General features: G+C 46.3%; 1 protein-coding gene across 5 annotated transcripts in view; it reads right to left on the minus strand.

Moving 5' to 3' along the window:
- Positions 1 to 19,205, minus strand: part of Epb41l4a (erythrocyte membrane protein band 4.1 like 4A) — a 209,261-nt gene extending 190,056 nt beyond the window's left edge. For 2 of the 5 annotated variants that reach the window (NM_001437516.1, NM_001437515.1), the window contains exons 1-2: positions 18,697 to 19,079; positions 17,905 to 18,342 (exon numbers count right to left, since the gene is read on the minus strand). In NM_001437516.1, coding sequence (NP_001424445.1) covers positions 17,905 to 18,003 — 99 coding nt within the window. In that variant the 5' untranslated portion in view covers positions 18,004 to 18,342; positions 18,697 to 19,079. Of the gene's footprint in view, positions 1 to 17,904 lie in introns of all 5 variants that reach the window. The other 3 variants (NM_001437517.1, NM_001107397.3, XM_087592894.1) reach the window with 2 other exon arrangements.
- Positions 19,206 to 20,898: the final 1,693 nt, after the last annotated feature.

The following is a 20,898-nucleotide window of genomic DNA, read 5'->3' on the forward strand; positions in this document are numbered from 1 at the left end:
AACAATAAAAATATCCCTGCAGCCTCTTCCGTTCCCTCCACGACCCCAAATGGGAATCAGCTTACAGTGGAAAAGCTCACGAGGGCTGAGGTGTGTTTTGGTGAATGAGCACCTATGTTCTCGGTAGCCCTAGTTTTCATACTTGAAGGAAACCCTGTTCCAAGGCATAAATACTGCTCATCTTTTGAAAACAATAATTTAAAAGAAAGGGTTTTTCTGGAAAACAGTTAGCTGTTTATCCTTAAACACGGCTCACCCAAATACTTAATATAGTTAAACATTAGGTCGCTTTCCTTTCTCCTCTGGCTCATGAGAGAAGGAAGAAATCGAAAGAAAACCCAAGGTTTTATAACCTGATAATACGCCGGGGGCCTTGGTTTTCTCCAGCATCGCTCACAAAAGGAATCTGTCGACCTAAGAGAATTGATCTGCTGTCAGCTGGGGTCTGGTTTCCTTTGTAACTGTACCCTGGATGTGGCCATTATGCCTGCGTCAATACTGATGTTTCTATGACACTCTCACAGCGCTGCTTCTGCTGGTGTAGACAACAGCTTCCAAGCAGCCTGTGGGAAAGACCTTCATGGTGTGTTGGCAAATATTCTAAAAGAAATTATTTATCAAAGTTCTTGTGATCCTCAAAAAAAATGAAATTATTACAAAGGCTAATTTTTAACTTAATGATGTCCTAAATGAAATTAACAAAAGAATAGTTTTCACACTCATGCACACTGGCACACACGTGTTGACAGCACATACATAGAAAACATTCAGGCGCGCGCACACACACACAGACACACACACACACACACACACACACACACACACAGGAGAAAGTGGTTATTTTCTAAGTTGTCTCCAACTCAACAAACCATCCAGCAAATGCAAATAACAAGAAAGTCTTTTGCAAACACTTAACCTGCCATTTAGAATTGTCTAAAGGCATTCTAAATCACGGTTTCTTAATTTTAACACATAACACTACATGCTACACAACACTAGCGACTAACTTCCATCTGGTCCTGACGCGGTCTCCTACAGTGTGTTGCCGAGGTCGGCCTTCACAGGAATGAAAAGCAGCTAACGTTACCAACTTCATCCCGTTAGGATAACACTCAGGTACAGACTACACAGCCTGCCAGAGGCCACTAGTGAGTAAACAGCAAAACAGCCAAGAACAACTCTGCAGCATTTGAAAACTGAGCACGTTTTACAGCCGTTTCCGCCTCCAAGCCTCCGGGGGCATGTGACATAAATGGGCTAATCTCAGCAGCCATTTCTTTTTGTAAATGGAGAAAGGGAGCCGCCATCCCTGTGAATGGCTTTCCCAAAATACATAACGAGGGTTGGGGATTTAGCTCAGTGGTAGAGCACTTGCCTAGCAAGCACAAGGCCCTGGGTTCGGTCCTCAGCACTGGAGATAAAACAAAAATACATAACAAAGGAAGAGGAAGAGAAACTCAGATCTGTCTCCTCCTCCCACCAAAGAAGCTGCGTTTTGCACTCAAGCATTTTTATCATCCACTGATGAGAGCATTATTTAAAAAACAATCGTAGACTTAAGATCTGGGTTGCTAAAAGTTACCCATCCCTGGCATCCAATGCAGAGCCTGGCGGTCTGATAAACCCCCAGGTACGCCGGTCTTTCTCCACCAAACTCATCTCTCTGCTGATGTTCCTGCTGCTCTATCCTGGGCAGCCACAGTCGTCACTTTCAGGCTGCCCAAATCAACAGCTTCTCCCTAATAAAAATTCCAAAACTAAGGGGTTGGGGATTTAGCTCAGCGGTAGAGCACTTGCCTAGCAAGCGCAAGGCCCTGGGTTCAGTCCCCAGCTCCGAAACAAAAAAAAAGAAAGAAAAAGAAAAATTCCAAAACTATAGGAAAGCTGAAGGTTTTGTCTTTAATGCTAAGACTCACTTGAGGACTATCCATCCAGTAACCCATCGGTGAGATAGTGTTCAGTGATTCCTGCCTTCTGTTCTTCAAAACCTCCCGACGTCAAGGTTGGCTAGTGTTGCTGTGCTGGTTCAAAGGCTCAGAGGTCTGAATACCGGGGCCTCAGCTGATGGAACTTTTTGGGAAGGATTAGGAGGCGTGAACTTCGTTGGAGAAGGTGTGTCACTCCAGGAGGGTTTTCACATTTCAACAGACTCATGCCATTTCCCAATGTGTTCTCTGCTTCCTGTTTGTGGATCAGTATGTGAGGTCTCAGCTGCTGCTCCAATATCATGCCTACCTGCTGCCATGTTCCCCGCCATTGTAGTAAAAGACCCCTACCCTTCTGAAACCATAAGCCCAATTAAACAATTTCTTTCATGACCTTAGATGCAAAATTTCTTAACAAAATATTGGCAAACCAAATTTCAGTAACACATTAAGAAGATGATACATTAAAAAAAAAGAAACAAAAAAAAAAAGAAGATGATACATTATGACCAAGTGGGCTTCACCCCAATGAGAAAAGGTGGGTTCCGTCTTACATAAATCAATAAATGTAACATATTCTTAGGTTTCTATTGCTGTGATGAGACACCATGGCCAAGACAACGCTAATAGTAGCAAACATTTAATTGGGGCTGGTTACAGTTTCAGAGGCTTAGTCCATTATCATCTTGGTGGAGTGCAGGCAGATGTGGAGGCTGGAGGAACAGAGAGTTCTATATCTTGAACTGAAGGCAGCAGGAGGAATCTGTACCACCAGAAAGAAGCTCTCTTCTGCACTGGGCAGAGCTTGAGCATGGGAGACCTAAAAGCCCACCCACACAGTGACACACTTCCTCCAACAAAGCCACATCTACCCAACAATGCCACACCTCTAAATAGTGCCAGTCCCTGTGGCCGAGCATTCCTATGCGGGCCAAGCCTTCAAACACAGGAGTCTATGGGGGCCAAACCTAATCAAATCACCACACCATATAAACAAACTCAAGAACTGAAGCCACAGTTAATGAATTCAATAGATGCTTTTAAAAAAAGCATTTGACAGTGTTCGGCATGCCTTCACGATAAAAGTTCTAGGGAGTTTAGGAATAGGTGGAGCGTATCTCAAAATAATAAAGGCTATGCTAGCCAACTATGGCCAACTGTTGCTGTAAAATTATTTTTTAAAAAATGCTGTCTTTTATCCCGCACTAGATCTGGCACCATAGTACCCCCAGATATCTGGTAGAATCTTCATCTCAGTCAGCAAAGCCTCTCACCCGCTTTGCTCCATCCCATATGACACTGCCGATGGCCTCTCTCTGAGCCTGGCAGCAGTCTCTCCACCCATCCAGTTCCCAAGGCAGGTTGCCACCATGCCAGACACACACATCCCAATTCCGTGGCGGCCTAGTGTCTCTAGCCACCACATTCTCTTAAACTTAAATCGCCATATGAAATATCACACAGCACAATAACCTCTGATTCAATTGATAAGACATAATTGCCCACCTAGACACACAAAGCCCTGGACACATCCATCCCTTAAGAACATTCATAACAACCTGTAAATGTGCAGAGAGGAATCTTAACATCGGCCTCCATGTTCTCTCTGCTGCTTCTCCTGCCTCCTCCAGTCTCCTCCTCTCCCTCAAACCTTTCTCCCGCCCACCCTTCCTTCTCGTCCAATGACAGACCTTGTTCCACCTTGTACCTGCCTTCACCTGTGTGACATCCTACAGCCAACAATATATTAGATGGACACAGACTAAGAGCAATTCCTCTAAAATTAGATCGACACAAGACTGTCCACTCCCCATCTCTCCTCAAGTATATAGCTAAGAGCCTTACCTATAGACTATAACGACTAGACAAGAAGAAGAAGTAAAAGAATTACCAATAGCAAGGGAAGAAGTCAAATTTCCCAATTTGTAAATGATGTAATTACTTTCTTAAAAGACCCTGCTAAGTCTATTAGAAAACTCCCAGACCTAATAAACACTTTTTCCCAAAGCTTCATTGTCTATTAACCTCACTCTGACATAACAAGAAACAATCTCCTATAATACCGTCTACACAATTGGAACCTCCCACATAAAGTGTCCTGTGGTGTATATGTTTCCTAACTAAATGTTTCCCTCTACCTGGCACTTAAACATCTTGTGCACAGAAGTCTCCCTCTTAACAAGGCACACAATTAGCTCAATAAATCCCAATACATCTGAGTTCACAACAATGTTGTGCATGGAACTACAGATACACAGCACTGTTCCAGACCCCCAATCACCCTCACACTCAAAACTTGTTTTTAAACAACTACTGAAGAACAGGTTTTTAAAGTATCTAAAAGGAAAAAAAAAAGACTTTCTGAGAAGTTCAAGGGAATTCTGAGTATCCTCCAAGGACCCTTGTAAACAGCAACTATGTAGGAAAAGTAATCTGAAATAATCATAGTGATAGCGAAGTGACGGCCATCAGGAAAGCATCCCTCAGCCCGCCTGAACCTTCTGACAGGACCATTTTACCTTTGTCTTCTCGCAGCACCTCCTCTCAGGTGATAAGACTAGTCACTATCAGTGGGGTGTGGTGATGCACATCTTTAATCCCAGAATTTGGGAAGCAGAGGCAGGCAGATCTCTGTGAGTTCAAGTCCAGCCTGGTCTACAAAGCAAGTCCATTACAGCCAGGGTTGTTATGCAGAGAAACCCTGTCTCAGAAAAACCAAACAAAACAGAAAAGGTCTCTCTCTAATCAGGTTTTACTCTTTCCTCCTAGAGAAAGTCAACACGGAGCTGTAGGGATGCAGGGAAAAGCACAAAGGCTTTAACAATAAAGACCAAAGGAAAAGTCCATGTAGCACTGCTCTAAAACTATGCCATGGAATAAATTATTCTTGAGACGTCTCAAAAAAAAAAAGGACAAAAACAATTGACCCACATGGCCATGACTATCACTCTGAAGAGAAATCCCACATAGTAATTTCTATGTGAACTTAAAAGAAGGCCTCACCAGGGAGAGGCCCACAAATCCAAATACCCACACTGCACAGGTAACCGGGACAAGCTGTAGATATAAGATCTTCTCTGAGGGACGTGGCTGAAGAGGTTGGGAGTACAGGAGACAGGCAGGCAGTGAACCTAAACGCTTTCAATAAATTCCGGCCTCTGCCTTCTGTGGTCAGCCCTCTCTCCGTTTTTCCTTTCTCCCATGCTGCACAGCTCTCTCTCCGTTTTTCCTTTCTCCCATGCTGCAAGCCGGAGGCTGGGGGTTGTGGGGAGGCACCAAGGCAAGAACAAAGGGGTGAGAAACCCACACAGGTCCAGGCCCACAATCTGAGCCCGGCTCCCTCACCTGCAGAAATCCTGTCTGTTCTAACTTATGCCCCTTCCTCCACTCTCTCTTCTGCTCTTTCAGGAAGGCTCTCTGGAGCCAAATCAATAAGGGTGGGTGAGCATGTGCAGAGGGTCACACAGGTGAGTTGCTGGCCAGCAGAATGAGGGACCGACTCAAGTGACAAGCAGAAATGAGGTTGCAGAAAGGTTTGTGGCACTACCCAGATTCTGGGCTCTTGACACTCTCTCTTTACAGAGGAGTTTGCTGTGGCTTACCCAGCTACTAAGAATTTTCAAATGACTGAGTGACTGTGGACTTTAAAATATATATAATCTAGATAAGGCCACAAAAGCACACCATGCCAGTTCCAAGACCCTAAGGAGTGACTACAATTTCCCTCAGCCCCAGGAGATCCAAGACTGATTCCACAAAGCCATGGCTGCTCCCCGGGTTTTAACCTGCAACCCTGCTAGAAATCCCTCAAATTCAGGGTTGAAAGGGATGCTGAGAAAAAAAAAGTGTTCACAAAGAGTCTTCTATCTATACATCATTTCATTAGGGGGGGAAACAGTACACCTCGCATCGCTTAGAGCGAATCACGAGCAATTTCCTGGCATGTTTCAAGGCAATAGATGAACACTACATACATATATAAAGGACAACTTTTCTAATATTCTCCACCTGTCAAAATTGCCAAGGAGAAATAATTCATAAAATACAAACAAATAGCCTTTCCAGGCCTCCTCCAAATGACTTACAGAAAGGGATTAAAGGCCGAACCCTCACAGAACATAAAGAACAATGCCCAAACTTGCACAGAAATAGTGGCACCATGCCTGAAACAGTCCCCGGTGACATTTGCTATGGGGGTGTTGGGGGTAGACAGACAAACAGACAGACAATAGTGCTGCACCCAGGAAGCTGACAAGAATCAGTCTCTCCAAATGGGCATGATGTGGCACACCAGTAATCCCGACACTTGGGATTGTAGACGCAAGAGGATTTCCCCAAGTTCAAGGCCAGCCTGGTCTACATAGTAAGTTTTAGGCACCCAGGGCTTGTCTCAAAAATTAAGTGTTTAAATACAATGTCTTCTTTTCCCAGCCACACACACGTAGCTCACTGAGGAACTAGAAAAAAATAAATAAGAGACCAGTGGAACAGAGCTGAGAGTTTGAGGAAATCTTCGTAGTTCCTATCAGCAGTTGTTTGTGATTTTTTTATAGTGGTATTAAGACAATTCAAAAAAAAAGGGAAAATTACAACAAATGGTTCTGAGACAACAGAATCTCATCTAAAAGTACAAAAAACAGATCACGCGGACTTTAGACTTACAAACCTTTAACAGAGGCACGGGAGTGCAGTTCCATCCCTCGGCATTAAGCAATGGCTGCTCAAACAGAATACAAACAGCAGGAGCCACCAAAGAACAACATAAATCGTATTATCGAAACTATGAAAAAATTATGTTTGAAGAGATCCCCTCAAGAAAGTAAGAAGGACACCCACAGAATTGCAGTAAACGCCTGCAAAGTAAGTATCTAGTAACACATGTATACAGGATGTAGTTTAATAATAATAATAATAATAATAATAATAATAATAATAATAATAATAATAATAGCACAGTTTTTAAACTTACAAAGAAGATCAATGGGCTTTCCACAAAAGAAGATATGCAGACGGATAGTAAACATGAGAAGCGATGCTGAACTCACTACTCACTGGGGAAAAGGCAGGTCAAAACAACTGTGAGAGCCAGGCAAGAGGGTTCAGCGGGTAAAGGTGCTTGTGGCCAAGTCCAGAGACCTGAAATCAGTCTCTGGGACCCACAACAGAAAGAGAGCAGGCTCCCACAAGTTCTCTGACCTCCACACATGGACCGCAGCATGCACACAATACAACCACAATAGATCAATATAATTTTTAAAAACTTTAAGTATAAGATACCACTTTGAACCCACTAGATTTGTTTTTGTTTTTTTTTTTTTTTTTTTGGTTCTTTTTTTTCCGGAGCTGGGGACCGAACCCAGGGCCTTGCGCTTCCTAGGCAAGCGCTCTACCACTGAGCTAAATCCCCAACCCCTACATTTGTAATCAAAGAGACAGATAATAAAATGTTGTCAGAAGGATGTGGCGAGGCCGGGGTTTCACTGAGGGACAGGATCTGATGCAGCCTTTGTGGAAGCAGCCCGTAAGCTGTTAAACCTCCACTCTTGGGCATATATGACAGTAAGACATAAGTCAACGCAAACGTCTGAGAATGAACTGTCACAACAGCAACATTTATATCAGCCAAAGGTGAGCTCGAGCCAAAAGCCCATCATCTGGAAAAAGGACAAGGACTGTACAGTATATCCAACAGGGGCTACAAGCAATGAAGGCGTTAAGTACTGACACATGCTACATTATGAATAGGTCTTTAAAAGATCACGTGAAAATTAGTCACAGTCACACACACACACACACACACACACACACACACACACACACACACACACACACCACAAAACCACTTATATGGAATGTCTGAACTCTGCGCGTAGAGAAGGGTGAGGGAGTCGGGAGTCGGCTGCTAACGAGAAAGAGCTTTGCGACGGCCGCTGTGATGGCGGCACAGCTCTACATATATCTTTTTAAAACCATGGAATTGTGTATTACAAATGGGTGTAACTTACATCTCCTTTTCAGAAGCTGCTTCTAAAACTAATATAAGAACTGCAAAGCCCATTCTTATTATCACACACATATGCCCAGAAAACCTAAAACAGCCAGAAGGGGAGACGTCCTCTTCAACCTCATCAGCTCATGTCTATGAAGAGGTACATTTTACTGTTCGGATCAGTTCATCCCATCAACACAAACCCAACAACCCCTGCCACTGCACAGTAGCCGACTGGGGAATCCCATAAAAAAGGCTTCCCCTCCCTCAAGGCTTTCCAGCCAGGTGACAGCAGCTACCACCCATGAGGCCTGTCGTTAAGAGATTCACATACAACAACAGCTCAGGACAAGGTGGAGAGCTTGCCCTAATGTTACAGACAAGGGTGAACACTCGGAGAAGGTGACTTGGCCATATTGGCAGAGCTGACTCACAGGAAGGAGACTGGAGGCAGATCGCCTATGTCAGGATAGGGTGGCTCACCCATCACATTCCTTCCATTAAGGAGGGCAGGAGAGCGCAGAAGCATCCTCAATGAAGCATCAGCTTGATTAGCATCCAAAGAGGCCTCTAGGCTCTCCTCTGAGAAGCCCACAGGAAGGTGACCCCTGAGCAGAACTGCAAGACTTCTCTCAATCAGGGAGAGGGGAGCTGGAGTTTTCCAGGCGGAGAGTGACTAGCAGGAATGTGGAGCATTCGCAAACCTGGAAACAGTCTGGCTCAACTGGATTGCAAGACCAGAATGAGGAAGTATCGGGGAGAACAGAAAGAAGGGGGGACGGAGGGCAGAGGGGAGGGAATACTCGGTAGAGCAGTGGAGACTAGACAGTCACTTATCAATGGCTTCTCAGACCTGCATATCTGAGAAAAGACAGCCTCCATTCCAGCTATCTGTCACACCATCTCAGCTACCCCCAGGGATGCTGAAACAGGCAACCAACCGACCAGTCACCCTACCTCAAGCCCAGCTTCCCCACTACCTGCACTGCCTTTGTGGTTGCTCAGTGCACGGCCCAGTGGGTATGAATGCCCTCACCACTTCTCTTCTGTCACTATGCAGACCTCTTCTCTTTCTGTACCTCAGCTTGATAAGGTCCTCCATAACAGAGCTCCTGCTTCAGTGAGGAAGTGTGCCTGCTCTCGCTGAGGGCATCCAGAGACAGAGAGCAAAGGCCCAGGGCAGATCAGAGACACCACTGTCACCTGTCCAGTCTTTTCCTCTTTGCCACCTTGACATAGGACTGTGTCCTATGGGCTGTAGTCAATAATCAAATGGTTCTGGCGATAAGGAGGGGTTGTGTATATAAGCAATGTGCTAGACAGGAAATAGACGCACTTTCCCAGAAACACTTGTACCAGCAAGCCTGCAGGTGCCTGTCAGTCGTCGAGTCTGTGCTGTCTGTCCTTCAGCTCCAGGGGCAACAGGTACAGCTTTAGAGCAGTCACCCTTACCAGACTGGGTAGGGCTGGGACCAACTTCCTCCCAGGGCCAATGGCCACACTGAAGGTCAGCTGCGTCAGGGATGAAAGGGCGAGCTAAGGTTACAAACAGCTACCAACAATGTTCTCTACCCCTTGGGCCACGATCTTTCCATGTCCACATTCTTGTAGGCCTTACAGTTCCTCCTTCTAAATACCTGTCAGATGTTATTTCATCTCCCATTCTGCACTGCTGCTGCCTTCAGCCAAGCCCTTCTCAGTTCTCAGCAGCTGCTGAGGTGTGCAGCTCCAAGCCACACCTCTTAGAGACACCTCAAACCTCACGTCACTGATGGCGGTAAGGTGGGAGGCATTAACATGACAGGGAGAAGTAAATGTGTTTCAAGAATAACTCGGGGCACGCATGGATCACCACTTACTGAGTATCTTTGATCTTACAAGCTTCCTCTCAGATTTCCACGGTCACGATGAGGTAACGGTTAACATGTTCCTCAACATACAGAGAAGGAAACCGAAGTTGGCTCAAGAAGAATAGGTGTCCGTATGTGTCAGACAGGACATGAACACAGGGAGCACAAAGAGGAAGGAGTGGAGGCATTCACACAGCACCCCCAATCTACACAGCACCCCCAATCTACACAGCACCCCCAATCTACACAGCACCCCCAATCTACACAGCACCCCCAATCTACACAGCACCCCCAATCTACACAGCACCCCCAATCTACACAGCACCCCCGATGGAGGGGAGACCGTCTGTGTGCAAACTGTGAACCCATGTTAAGCTTGAAACAGTGGGGACAAGAAGAAGACCAGTTTTGAGAAATGATATTTAATGTAGCAAAAGGGCCAAGATAGTTTCTCAAACTTGCTTCTTAATGAACGGCAAGGCACGAAGGAATCTCGATACACCACAATCTCTGTGCTTAGCTCACAAACACGGCCTTCAGGCAGGCTACCGGCTGTGTGGAAATCTGGACTGTTGTTTGGTTTCTTCTGGTTTAGTTTGTGACACAAATCTCATCGTGTAGCTCCTGGTTATCCTGGAACTCACTTCTGTTAACTAGGCTGGCTTGTTAAGCTGCAGCGACATTCTCACCCTTGCCTCCTGGCTGCTGGGATTACAGGCATACACCACTACACAAACCCAGCTGAACACAGGACTCCAGACAGGTCCCTTCACACAAAGCCTGGAACCCCGCATCACTGACTTCCAGGCAGCCTCAGAAGGTGTCCTTTGTAACGCTGCAGAATTTGGTTTCACTCCCTTCCAGTCTCAACTGGCTGACCCCTCCCTTAGCATCTGACCTCTCTGTATTGTGCTATTGTCCCAAAGGGCTAGGGATGGGCCTGGATACTCCCACCCAGCACTCCCTAGTTTTCCCAGCCTCCTCATCTTCCTTGTTCAGACTTCCTCCGGAGTGTCAATCTCCTCTGCCAGGAAACAGAAAAGCAGCCAGGCCCTTTCAAGCCTGCAGCCTCTGGAGGAGCCATTTCAGCCCTTGGGGATCTATCTCTTCAAGAGTGTTTAGATACAGAGAAAGGTCTTAACAATAGACAGCATTCAGGAGGGATGGCTGTTTCACTTAAAAAAGAAAACAAACAGGAAATGCATACACAGCTCAGGGGGCACAGGAGACCATCTTTTTTTTTTTTTTTTAAGAATGGAACAGACTCTCCAAATTATAGTTTACAAGCTTCTTGAGTCACAAAGTAAACTGACTGGTTCCTGAACTTAACACACCTTGTCTTTGCCTAGGACATGTGATAACAGGTGTCTATTTAGTCTTAATATATGACATTACAAACAAAACGTACAGCAAAGAACACCATGTCGGTTACTGCAACCCAGGGCAGGATGGCCAGGAGCCACACAGACCAGCTTTACAGGGGCTAAATGTCAGAGGTAACCTCTGCCAAGCAGTCTCCGACAACCTGTTTTGGTTTTTAGGGGGTTTTTTTGGGGGGGGGGAGTTGCTTCCTCCCCCCACAAATCCAGTATTTATTAAGGCTGAGAACAGTGCCAAATCAGGTTCATGTTGCTTCCAGGGTAAAATGAGCAAGGTTAAAACGTTGAAGCCAAGCTCCCTCAGGATCCCCGTCCACACTGGGACGCTACCCAGCACTGTTCTCAATCTAGGCAACAGGAGACTCTTTCAGGGATGCATGAAATCGGTGTTTCTTCTAGAAGACTCAGGTTGGAAGGAGAATGTTACATTTAAAAGAGAAAGGAAAGACCTAAGAGCCGAGAGGTAAAGGCAGGAGAATCAGAAATTCAAGGGAATCCTCAGATACAGCCACTTTGAAGCCAGCCCAGACCACATTAAGTAGCTAGCTGGCCTCTCTCGCTTCCTCCCCACCCCTTCTACACGGGGGAAAAAAAATGGTGTGACTCATGTTTTCTGCAACAGCTGCCAATCAGCTCCTCAGTGTGCCTCACGCACTCAATCCACCGAATCGTCTCGTTCCCTACCCATTATCAATACAAAAATTACAGTATCTTGGCAACAGATTTTTCACAGTGGAACTCACTTTATTCTGCAGTCTTTTCTAGTAAAAATAAAATGCCAAAGGAATGTCATTATCTATAGTAAGGATTTTCAATCTAGCCCATTCCAACTGAAGCATTCCATTCTCCCTTCCATTCAAATTACAGTTAATGAGCATCTATTACGCGAAGCACAGAGCCCGAGCTGCCCGACTCACAGGCATGGGCTCGCAAGCTGCAGAAAGAGACAGATGAGCCCAGAAATAATGCTTGAAGTGTGCTGGGCACTGAGACAGAGACATGTGGGGTACGGATGGGTGCTGCTTAGTCCTGCCTAGTCAGGTTCCTCTGAGAAGTTCTTAGCAGATGAAACGCTTGATCCAAGTCCCAAAGGCTGGTTCAGATGAGGGGACTGTGCGGTGGACTTTCTAGACGGGATGGGCCGCTACAAAAGGAGAGGTCGGGAAAGGCAGAGGAGCAAAGTTAACAGTGGTAGGTAAAACTGAGCTTCTGGGATGACAAGTTTCTTTCTAACGCTCCGCATTCGGTTTACATTGACAGAAATGTCACTTATATGGAACTTAAAGGATCACTTCCTTCAAGCTGTTTGTTTATAAGGTCCCTGGGTTTTGTGAATTACATGCTAAATATCAAAATATATCAATATATATTGATATGTTTAATAAAATCTATGAAAACTATTTCTTTTCACTTCCTGCCCCCTAATCTTCTGAGTTTGTCTTACTGGTCCACATGAAATGAGGCTTAGAGTTCCTCATGACACATATATACTTTAAAACCTCACCCAACTACTTTTGTCTGGTTCCCTAGATGGTTTCTGATTAAAGAATCAAAACTGATTGCCAGAATTCACACAGGAACCTCGGGGTGGGTAGGAGGTAACAGGGCCTGACAGTGAGTGAATGAACTGTATCTTAAAACTAGATTATATGTTGCATCTTAAAACCAATTTTTTTAAAAAGTTAATGGAGGGGCTGAGGAGATGGGTGGTTAAGAGCACTGGCTGCTCTTCCAGAAGACCTGGGTTCAATTCCCAGCAACCACATGGCAGCTCACAACCAGCTGTAACTTCTGTTCCAAGGATCAAACACCCTCTTCTGGCCTCTCTGGGCACCAGTACACAGACATACACACAGGCAATAATCAAACACATAAAACAAACAGATTTTCTCTTTAGGTTAATGGAATCCCTATCTCACTGCCATGTCAGTTTCAATAATTTAGTCATCCTAGAAAAATGAGTACCTTGGTGTTCATTCGGAGGACCAAACCTTGCTAAAATAAAAGTATTAATCTTTTTCTTATCTGCATAGCAATTCTAAGGACCAATCAAACCTTGTGACTTTTTCTTCTGAAAATCTTTTGTTCCCCAAATAACAAGCCAGAGGAACAGTTTGAACCACATTCAAGTTTTGCTTTAAAGAACAAAAGGAAAAGGGCTCTACCTCTCCCTGCTCGGAGAACCACAAAGGGCCTACCCAGAGTTTCCCAGAACAAATATTACTCAAAAGCTGAGGCCAAGCACAGAGGAAATTTTCCTTGAACAGTCTAAAGAGATAGCAGTACAGAACAAACAGCTAAAAGCTCTGTGCCGGCTGAGCATACACCTGATAGCTTTCAGCTTATGTAAACCCAGGTCTTTCCATCACAGATTGGACTCCAACAAGGGACTGCATGAAAAAGACTTCCTGCCTATCAAGTGAGTTTACCTCTAAAGGAAGAATGCAAATCTCTAAGTAACACCAGAATGACTACAAGAAAAAAGTTTTCCCAATTAAATTTTAAACAGAAAATTATTTTCTATTTAAATGATACATTTTGGAATATATAAAATGAATAACTATCATCCTTGTACTGAAATGCTTTCAACCAGAGCACAGGTTATTTTTTTCAATGAAAAACCTTCACTAAGTTATGGAAATTTACTTCATAGCTAACTTTTCAACTCGTAATTTGGTACTTAAACAAGTCCAAAGACTACTTTTCAACTGATACACACAAAATAATGTTTTTACCAAGCTTCTCTCACATGTCTACATTTGAGAGCTACAGTCTTCTATATTCTACTCACAATGCATTATCTTAACAGAAATGCAAAGATGTTTCTCTTTTACCACTTATTTTATGTGCACGTGTGTGCTGCTGAGTGTATGCGCAGGGAGCCTGCAGCAGTCAGAAAAGGCGTCGCCCAGAACTGGACTTGCAGATGGTTGTAAGCTGCCATGTGGGTTCTGGGAATGGAACTGTGCCCTCTGCAAGAGCATCAAGTGCACTTAACCATTGAGCCATCTCTCTGGCACCAGAGATGTCCACATAGGGGTCAGAAAAAATTCCTTCTATTAAAATAAGACATAGCCCACGTGTGGTGGCTCCTGCCTGTTCTATAAGCTCACCGCTTAGAGGACAGAGGACTGTCACGAGCTCCAGGTCAGCCTGGGATACAATGTGAGAACCTGCTCAAAATTAATTAATTAATTAATTAATTAATTAATTAATTAAAAATATATAAATACTTTTAATCCAAAATTAGTGGCCCTTATTTGTGTCATTAATATTTTTATGTGTATGGGTGACTGCATGCATATAACGTGCACTGTGTGTGTGGCTGGTGCCCTCAGAAGGCAGAAGGGTGCATCGGATCTCATGATGGTCTTCACTTGAGAATAGGGGGGAAAGGGGCATCACGAAATCTCCCAAAATACTTTTGAAAAGACTTATCATTGTTGTTGTTGTTGTTGTTGTTGTTCTTGTTCTTGTTCTTGTTCTTGTTGCTGGTGCTGTATGGGTGTGCATCTGTGGGTAACGGGGCGAGGTGTGCTTTTCAGGTTAGAGGTCATCTCTGTACGGTTGGGCCTCTCCTTCACCTTTAGTTGGATTCCAAGGATCAAGCTCAGACCCCAGGGACAGGCATCTTTACCTGGACTTTTAAAAAATAATCTTAATTGATGGTTTTTGTTTTAATTTCGGAGGAAAATGAGCTAGTTGGTGTTGCTTAACTTCGTTTTTATTTCTACTTAATTTCTGAAAATAGTTTGGTTAGTATAAAAATACAAGAAGAAGAAAAAATAATTACATCAAGTACATGAAGTTAAAAGTTAAGACTTTCAAACAAGAGACAGCCATAAAGTTCTGGAAGTCCGGAGTGTGTGTTCAAAGGATTGTAAGCCGCGTACAGAAGAGGTGTGAGGTAAAGCTGAGGATCAGTTTTTGCCCACAATTAGTAACCCAGTGCTTGGTTTCTCAGCTCCTCTTCAGCGTCCTTCTTCCTTTCCTCCCAGTACTAACAAGAGATGCAGTTCCCAGTGTGATGCCTTCAACTAGAGTTACGTTTCTGTCAATTTTCCGAACTTTAAATCTCAGGCATGCTGCCGGAAAAATTCTGGCCTAAGACTTTTCTCTTCCTGACTACTCGCAAAACCCTGAATCTCTTTTCATCCAATTTCTGTGTTTCTAAGGTCGGAATATGTAGGTATTTCTTCTTTGCTTTTAAACAGAGATGCACAGGCCTCTTCTCCCTTAGAAACAGTGGAACCTTTCATTAACGTTGATTGTACTTAGCGATGTCCAATCATCAAGTAAATCAGTGCAGTGCTCGCCGTGATAGCGGCCATTGACAACCGGTTTTAAAGCTCATTGTTCACCTGTGAGCTTAAGAAGACATTAAATTCATCTAATTAATATACATTAATTGGGACAAAAGAGGTGGCTCAACAGTTAAGAGCACTGGTTGCTCCTCCAAAGGACTTGAGTTCAAGTCTCAGCACCAACATGGCAGCTCACGGTTCCAGGGGATCCAACACCCTCTTAGACATGCACACAGGCAAAACACCAATACATATAAAATAAATAAACAGCAAACACACACATATATAGTAACTGCATCTATACGCCATAACTTAAGAAGGCTAAGTCAATTATGAACAGCACACATGTTCAGTGTTTAAGTAAAATTTACACGGGAGATGCTTTTACAGACTTCATACCACCAGCAAACACGAACATGCTTAACCCAGTACAGACCACAGGCAGATGTGTCCTGAAGCACATGTCTTTAAGGTGTAGTAGCCGCAGATAATGTTAACTCCAGCAGACAACATCTGTGTTACACACACGGATGTCAAAACCAGCATGGCGCGCTTCTGTGACACTGAAAGAGGCCGAGCTTGTGGTGAAACTGATTCCTTCCAACCAGAGCCCGCTTTAAATACTGCTTAGCTGCGTGGCACTGGGCCAGAAGGACAGGATCTTGAAGTCGTTCTGCCTTTGAATCACTCACCGATTTTCAACCCATTTGCAAAACGAGGTAAATGCGACAGAGTTATTAAAATAAGCACGGATAAGGATTTCTGATTCACCTTTCTTTAACAAACTCACTCCATCTGATCCCAAGTCTCAGCTGCTTTCCTGACAGAATCTACACTTGACAGGGCTGAGGTGGGGCGCGGGGAGGGGGGGTGTACGGGGCGGGGGGGGGGCGACGATGGCTTTCATGATTAAACCGGAAGGTCTTGCAGCAGGTGACCCTAGATTCCAGATGCATTCCTTTGCACTTCCGAAAGATCTCTGTCTTAGCATCTGATCATGACTTAACCTTCTCTGATTGTTTCCCCGCCCAATCCAGGGACTGTGTATGTATCACCAAGAGCTGGCCCTTTTTGATGCTGTTTTGATTTTATTTCGGCCTGTGTTGCTCACATAACACACCACGAAATGTTCCATCATTGTATCCTACCGTAAGGGTTTGGTTTTCCCCTGCTTTCTTAAGAGTGTAAGGGGGGAGGGGGGAGCACAGGAAGAAAACTTAAAAACAAAACAAACACTGTCCCTACAAATGTTGGCTTATTGCTCTTGGGGAAAACCAAAAGGTAAGAATTTGATTGAATTTTGCTTATTATAATTCCCGAGGAACAGCACTCACGACTTCCCAAAGCAAGGGGTTAAGTGTTTAATTGGTCACGGTGGCCTTTCTTCTGCAGGCAGATTACACCCATGAAATCCTAACTCTGTATGTCCAAACTGGCAACATCCACGAAAAGGCTTCTAGCCAGGAACAGTTTTTCTAATGGGCATAAAGGTAATCAAGGCAGACTCCCTCAAAGAAATGCCCAGAACTGATGCGGTTAACTTCTGAAAGACAAGGAGAGGGAAGAGGGCATCGGAACTCTAACTCCATCCCCAGCCCCATGGCTGGGGACCAGGGCACATGCAGACTCAAGACTGCCTTAACTAAAATGCCTGGGTGATTTAATACTGAGAGGGAAAGACAAACTCGTTAGTTACATTGCTAGAAAAGCGAAACCAACGCGCAGGTGCATCCTCAGGTTGTCAGGTACAAAAAGATGAATTCATTAAAATTAAGGAAGTGGGGTCGGTGCAAGTTCGCAGGCTTTCTGTGGGTTCTCTGAGTTAGGAGCAGCAATACAGTTTTAATTATTATAAACAGGAGCAAACCGATTATGGTTTTGCACTGTGAGATGCTTGCTTAAACATGGAGATAAAACCAGCTCTCTTGCAGGAAGGAAAATTGGTTTCGGGGCAAACGTAGCATTACCCAATCCGAGAAGCACAATCACAACGACCTGATTAATGTTTCAGCGAGGGAGTGAATTGGTTTGCTTCCCCGAAAAACACTATCAGGGAAAGGGGGGTTGGAGGAAGGCTTCCACAAAGCAAGAAGCACGCCTCCAGCACCCGAGTGGGGTGCAGCCTGTTCATTCAATTCTGCGCCTGTCTGGGAGCTGCGAGGGGCCTAAGAGCTTCTAAAGAAGCCGTGCGGGCTGGGAGGGGGAAGCAGGGTCTGTCCCGGTCCCTGAATCTCGAATTCCTGCTGGAAGTTGGGGCGTAGGACCCTTCGTGACACCAAAGTTACTTTTCTAAGCAACTCCAAGTTAGCTCAGCCCGACTGACCCCCTCCTCAGTTTGAGGCCGGGGACTGCTGCCTGGCTTTTCCACCGGTGGCAGAGCTGGACCGGTGACAGCCTGAGACAAAGCCGCGGACCCCCACGTCGCAGACCTCGCACCGCACCCCGGACTGTGCTTACCTTGATGCCCTGGTGCTGGGTGGTGAGGGTGAGCTTGGACTCGTCCAGGAGCAAAACTTCGCAGTAAAATTCTTCCGGAACGGCGCAGAAACAGCCCATGTCGGCTGAAAGCGTCTCCAGTCAGGCGAGAGCAGCGACCGCGGCGCCCGCCGCCGCCTCCCCTCAAGCGCGAAGCATTAATTTATTGTGCGCGCCGTGTAGAGGGCGAGAGGCGCGGGTCTGGGTGGGGCCCCCCGGGTGAGGGTAAGGTCTGGGGTTCTATGGTGAGCCGAAGGCACCCCGAGAGGCTCGGACAGCGAAGGCGGGAGGGCGAGCGCGCCTCGGGGCGTCAAGAGCCCGGAGTCGCCCGAGAAGCGTCCGCAGAACTGGGAACCAGGGGTGGCGCGTCCCCGCGCATCCTGCGGCAGCAGCTCCTCTTCTGAAGAATGGGGCGGCGACCTGAGGACAACAAGAATCACCTGGCTAAGGTCCGCCGACCCGAGACACGAAAAGGGCGGGACGAGCCCTCCAGACCTTCCCTGGACTCTGATGCCCCTCGGTACTCCGCAGCGCCAGCCCAACGCTAGCACTGGAGCGATTCCCCAGCCGCAGCTCCCGAGTCCTCGCCGGGCGCGCACTTCCAGCGCCGACCCCGCCCCGCAGCCCCTAACAGGGAAGGCAGAGTCCAGAGCGCTCAGCTTCTCTTTTGTGTCGAGGGTGACCAGGACTGGGACGCAGGGCTACCGGCGAAGGTCGCCACTCCCTCCGCCACTCTCACTGCCCGGGGACCGACCAGGGCTCCAGGAAACCAACCGGGGGAGGTCAGCTTGTCGCGGCCTGTAGCTTCTGTCCGAAGGTCCCCGAACTCATCCCGCGGAGATGGCCAAGTTCAAGCTTCCTTCCCCGAACGTCCTGGAAAAGCCGGGTGTCTGAGGACCTGCGGGCGGCGCGGCAGAACCCGGGGCGCCAGGCCTCCGAGGCTCCAGGGAAAGTTCTTGGTGGCGCGCAGGGCGGGGCCCTGGAGGGAGCAGCCCAGGTACAGCGGGTCCCGGCCCGGGGTGTCGGCAAAAAGCCTCGGATCTGAAGCTGGATAGCCCCGGGACGGTGACCCGAGCGCCCCCCTTCAGGGCGGGGTCTCAGCCGGGGGCGGAGGGCGGGGCGGAGGTGGTCAGTCTGGCTGGGTGCCTGCAGGTCCCGGCGAGAACGCGTGCGCTGTGCCGAGTAGCCCGGCCGTCGCGAGGTCACCGCGTTCGTTTCCCTGGGAGACCGGAAGGTTGGCTTCAGGCAGGCAAGGCGCAGTTCTGCTCCGACCCCAGTGTTCTGCGGTCCCAGTCCCACGCCCTCCGCGAGGCCAGCCGGGGCCAGGCACTGGTGGGCACAATAGCTCTGAGGCTACAGTGACCCCTGGCGGGTCGTCGTGTCCGTGCACGAGCAATTCAAGCCGAGCGTGGAAGGCCCAGGACCCCCGCTGGCCCTGGGAGCAGGTGCAGTCTGAGTTCTCTTACTTGGAAGCAGGGGCAAATTAGTACTAGTCACAGTCACGGACCGCAAAAGGGAGGACGCACCGCGGAGCGGGCGTAGCAGATGGGTGCCTTGCAGAACTTTGTTCTGTATGAAAGAATAGAACGAGAAAGAACTTAACATCAACTATGAATTTGCTCCTCTACCACTTGTTAGCTTGCATAGTCAAAAGTCAAAAGAAAAATTTTTTTTGCTTAAAACCTAAGTAAAAACTTCGTGTCCCCAACACAGAAAAAAACAGTTTTGCAACAGTTGGCAGAGTTGTCTACACAGTGACTTCCCACGAAGGACTTCTGTATGAAACTTAGCTTTTCCCAACTTCCAGGAAACATCGGATGCGCCCAACTGCCAGTAAAACCCTAGTTTATCTTCCAATGTTTCTGATATTGAGGCAGGCTCTGAGGTTTTAATCAAATTCTATATGCAACTTTGAATTCTACTGTAAAACTCCAACTTAAACCTCTGGGTTTTAATACCTCACTGTGGAGGCTTTTCTGCAATGCAGCTTTCCTGTAATCGCCAAATGAGACTGATGCATGCCTTTAACCCCAGCACTCTGAGTTCGAGGCCAGCCTGGTCTACAGAGCGAGTTCCAGACAGTTCCAGGATACTCAGGGCTACACAGAGAAAACCTGTCTTGAAAAATCAAAAAGAAAAAAGGAGAGAGAGAGAGAGAGAGAGAGAGAGAGAGAGAGAGAGAGAGAGAGAGAGAGAGAGAGGAGAGAGAGAGAGAGAGAGAGAGAGGCAGAGACAGACAGAGAGACAAAGACAGAGACAGAGAGACAGAGAGGAGAGGCGGAGGAGGAAGAACTAGAAAGAACTATACCTTAATGGTTTTCTTTCTTTACCACAATATGTAGCAGAACCATCTAAACCTGTAAAAAGCCAAAAAAGAAAAAGAAAAAGAAAAAGAAAAAGGGAAACTCCTGAGTGTAACCGTTTGTCTTTCAGTTGTGAGTTCTTGGCCATCTACTGTTGTAAGGTCCTCCAGTTCGGTATTTTTGTCTGCTGCTCTCCTAGTGAGAGGAAGGCAGAATCGGTGGTAATTCTGTGGCAAAGCCATGGCGTTCCATACACACAGCAGCCCTTACCAAGTGAGGCACTTTCTTTTCCATCTCTTTAGCAGAGATTAGAGATTAAGAGCATTAAAAACCTGTTTAATACAAAACTGAAGCTTCCTACTGATAAGGAAATTCCACACATTTTCGGCAGCATTGCTGACTATGACAGACACACCAAGCTCCATATATTTAAAGTATACAACTTACATTTTGACATATATACAGCCATACAACTGTCACCACAATCAAACTGACGGATTCATGATACATGCGTCATCTCTAGTTTACTCCAGCATGCTCGGATTCCCGCCCATACCTCCCCATGCCTCCTTCCCAGGCCACCACTGACCTGCTTTCTGTCACTACAGATTATCTACACTTTCTCAAATGTATATAATGGTTCACACAGTCTCTCTCTCTCTCTCTCTCTCTC

Source organism: Rattus norvegicus, chromosome 18 (genome assembly GCF_021556685.1).
Source record: "Rattus norvegicus strain SHRSP/BbbUtx chromosome 18, alternate assembly SHRSP_T2T, whole genome shotgun sequence".
Classification (NCBI taxonomy): domain Eukaryota; kingdom Metazoa; phylum Chordata; class Mammalia; order Rodentia; family Muridae; genus Rattus; species Rattus norvegicus.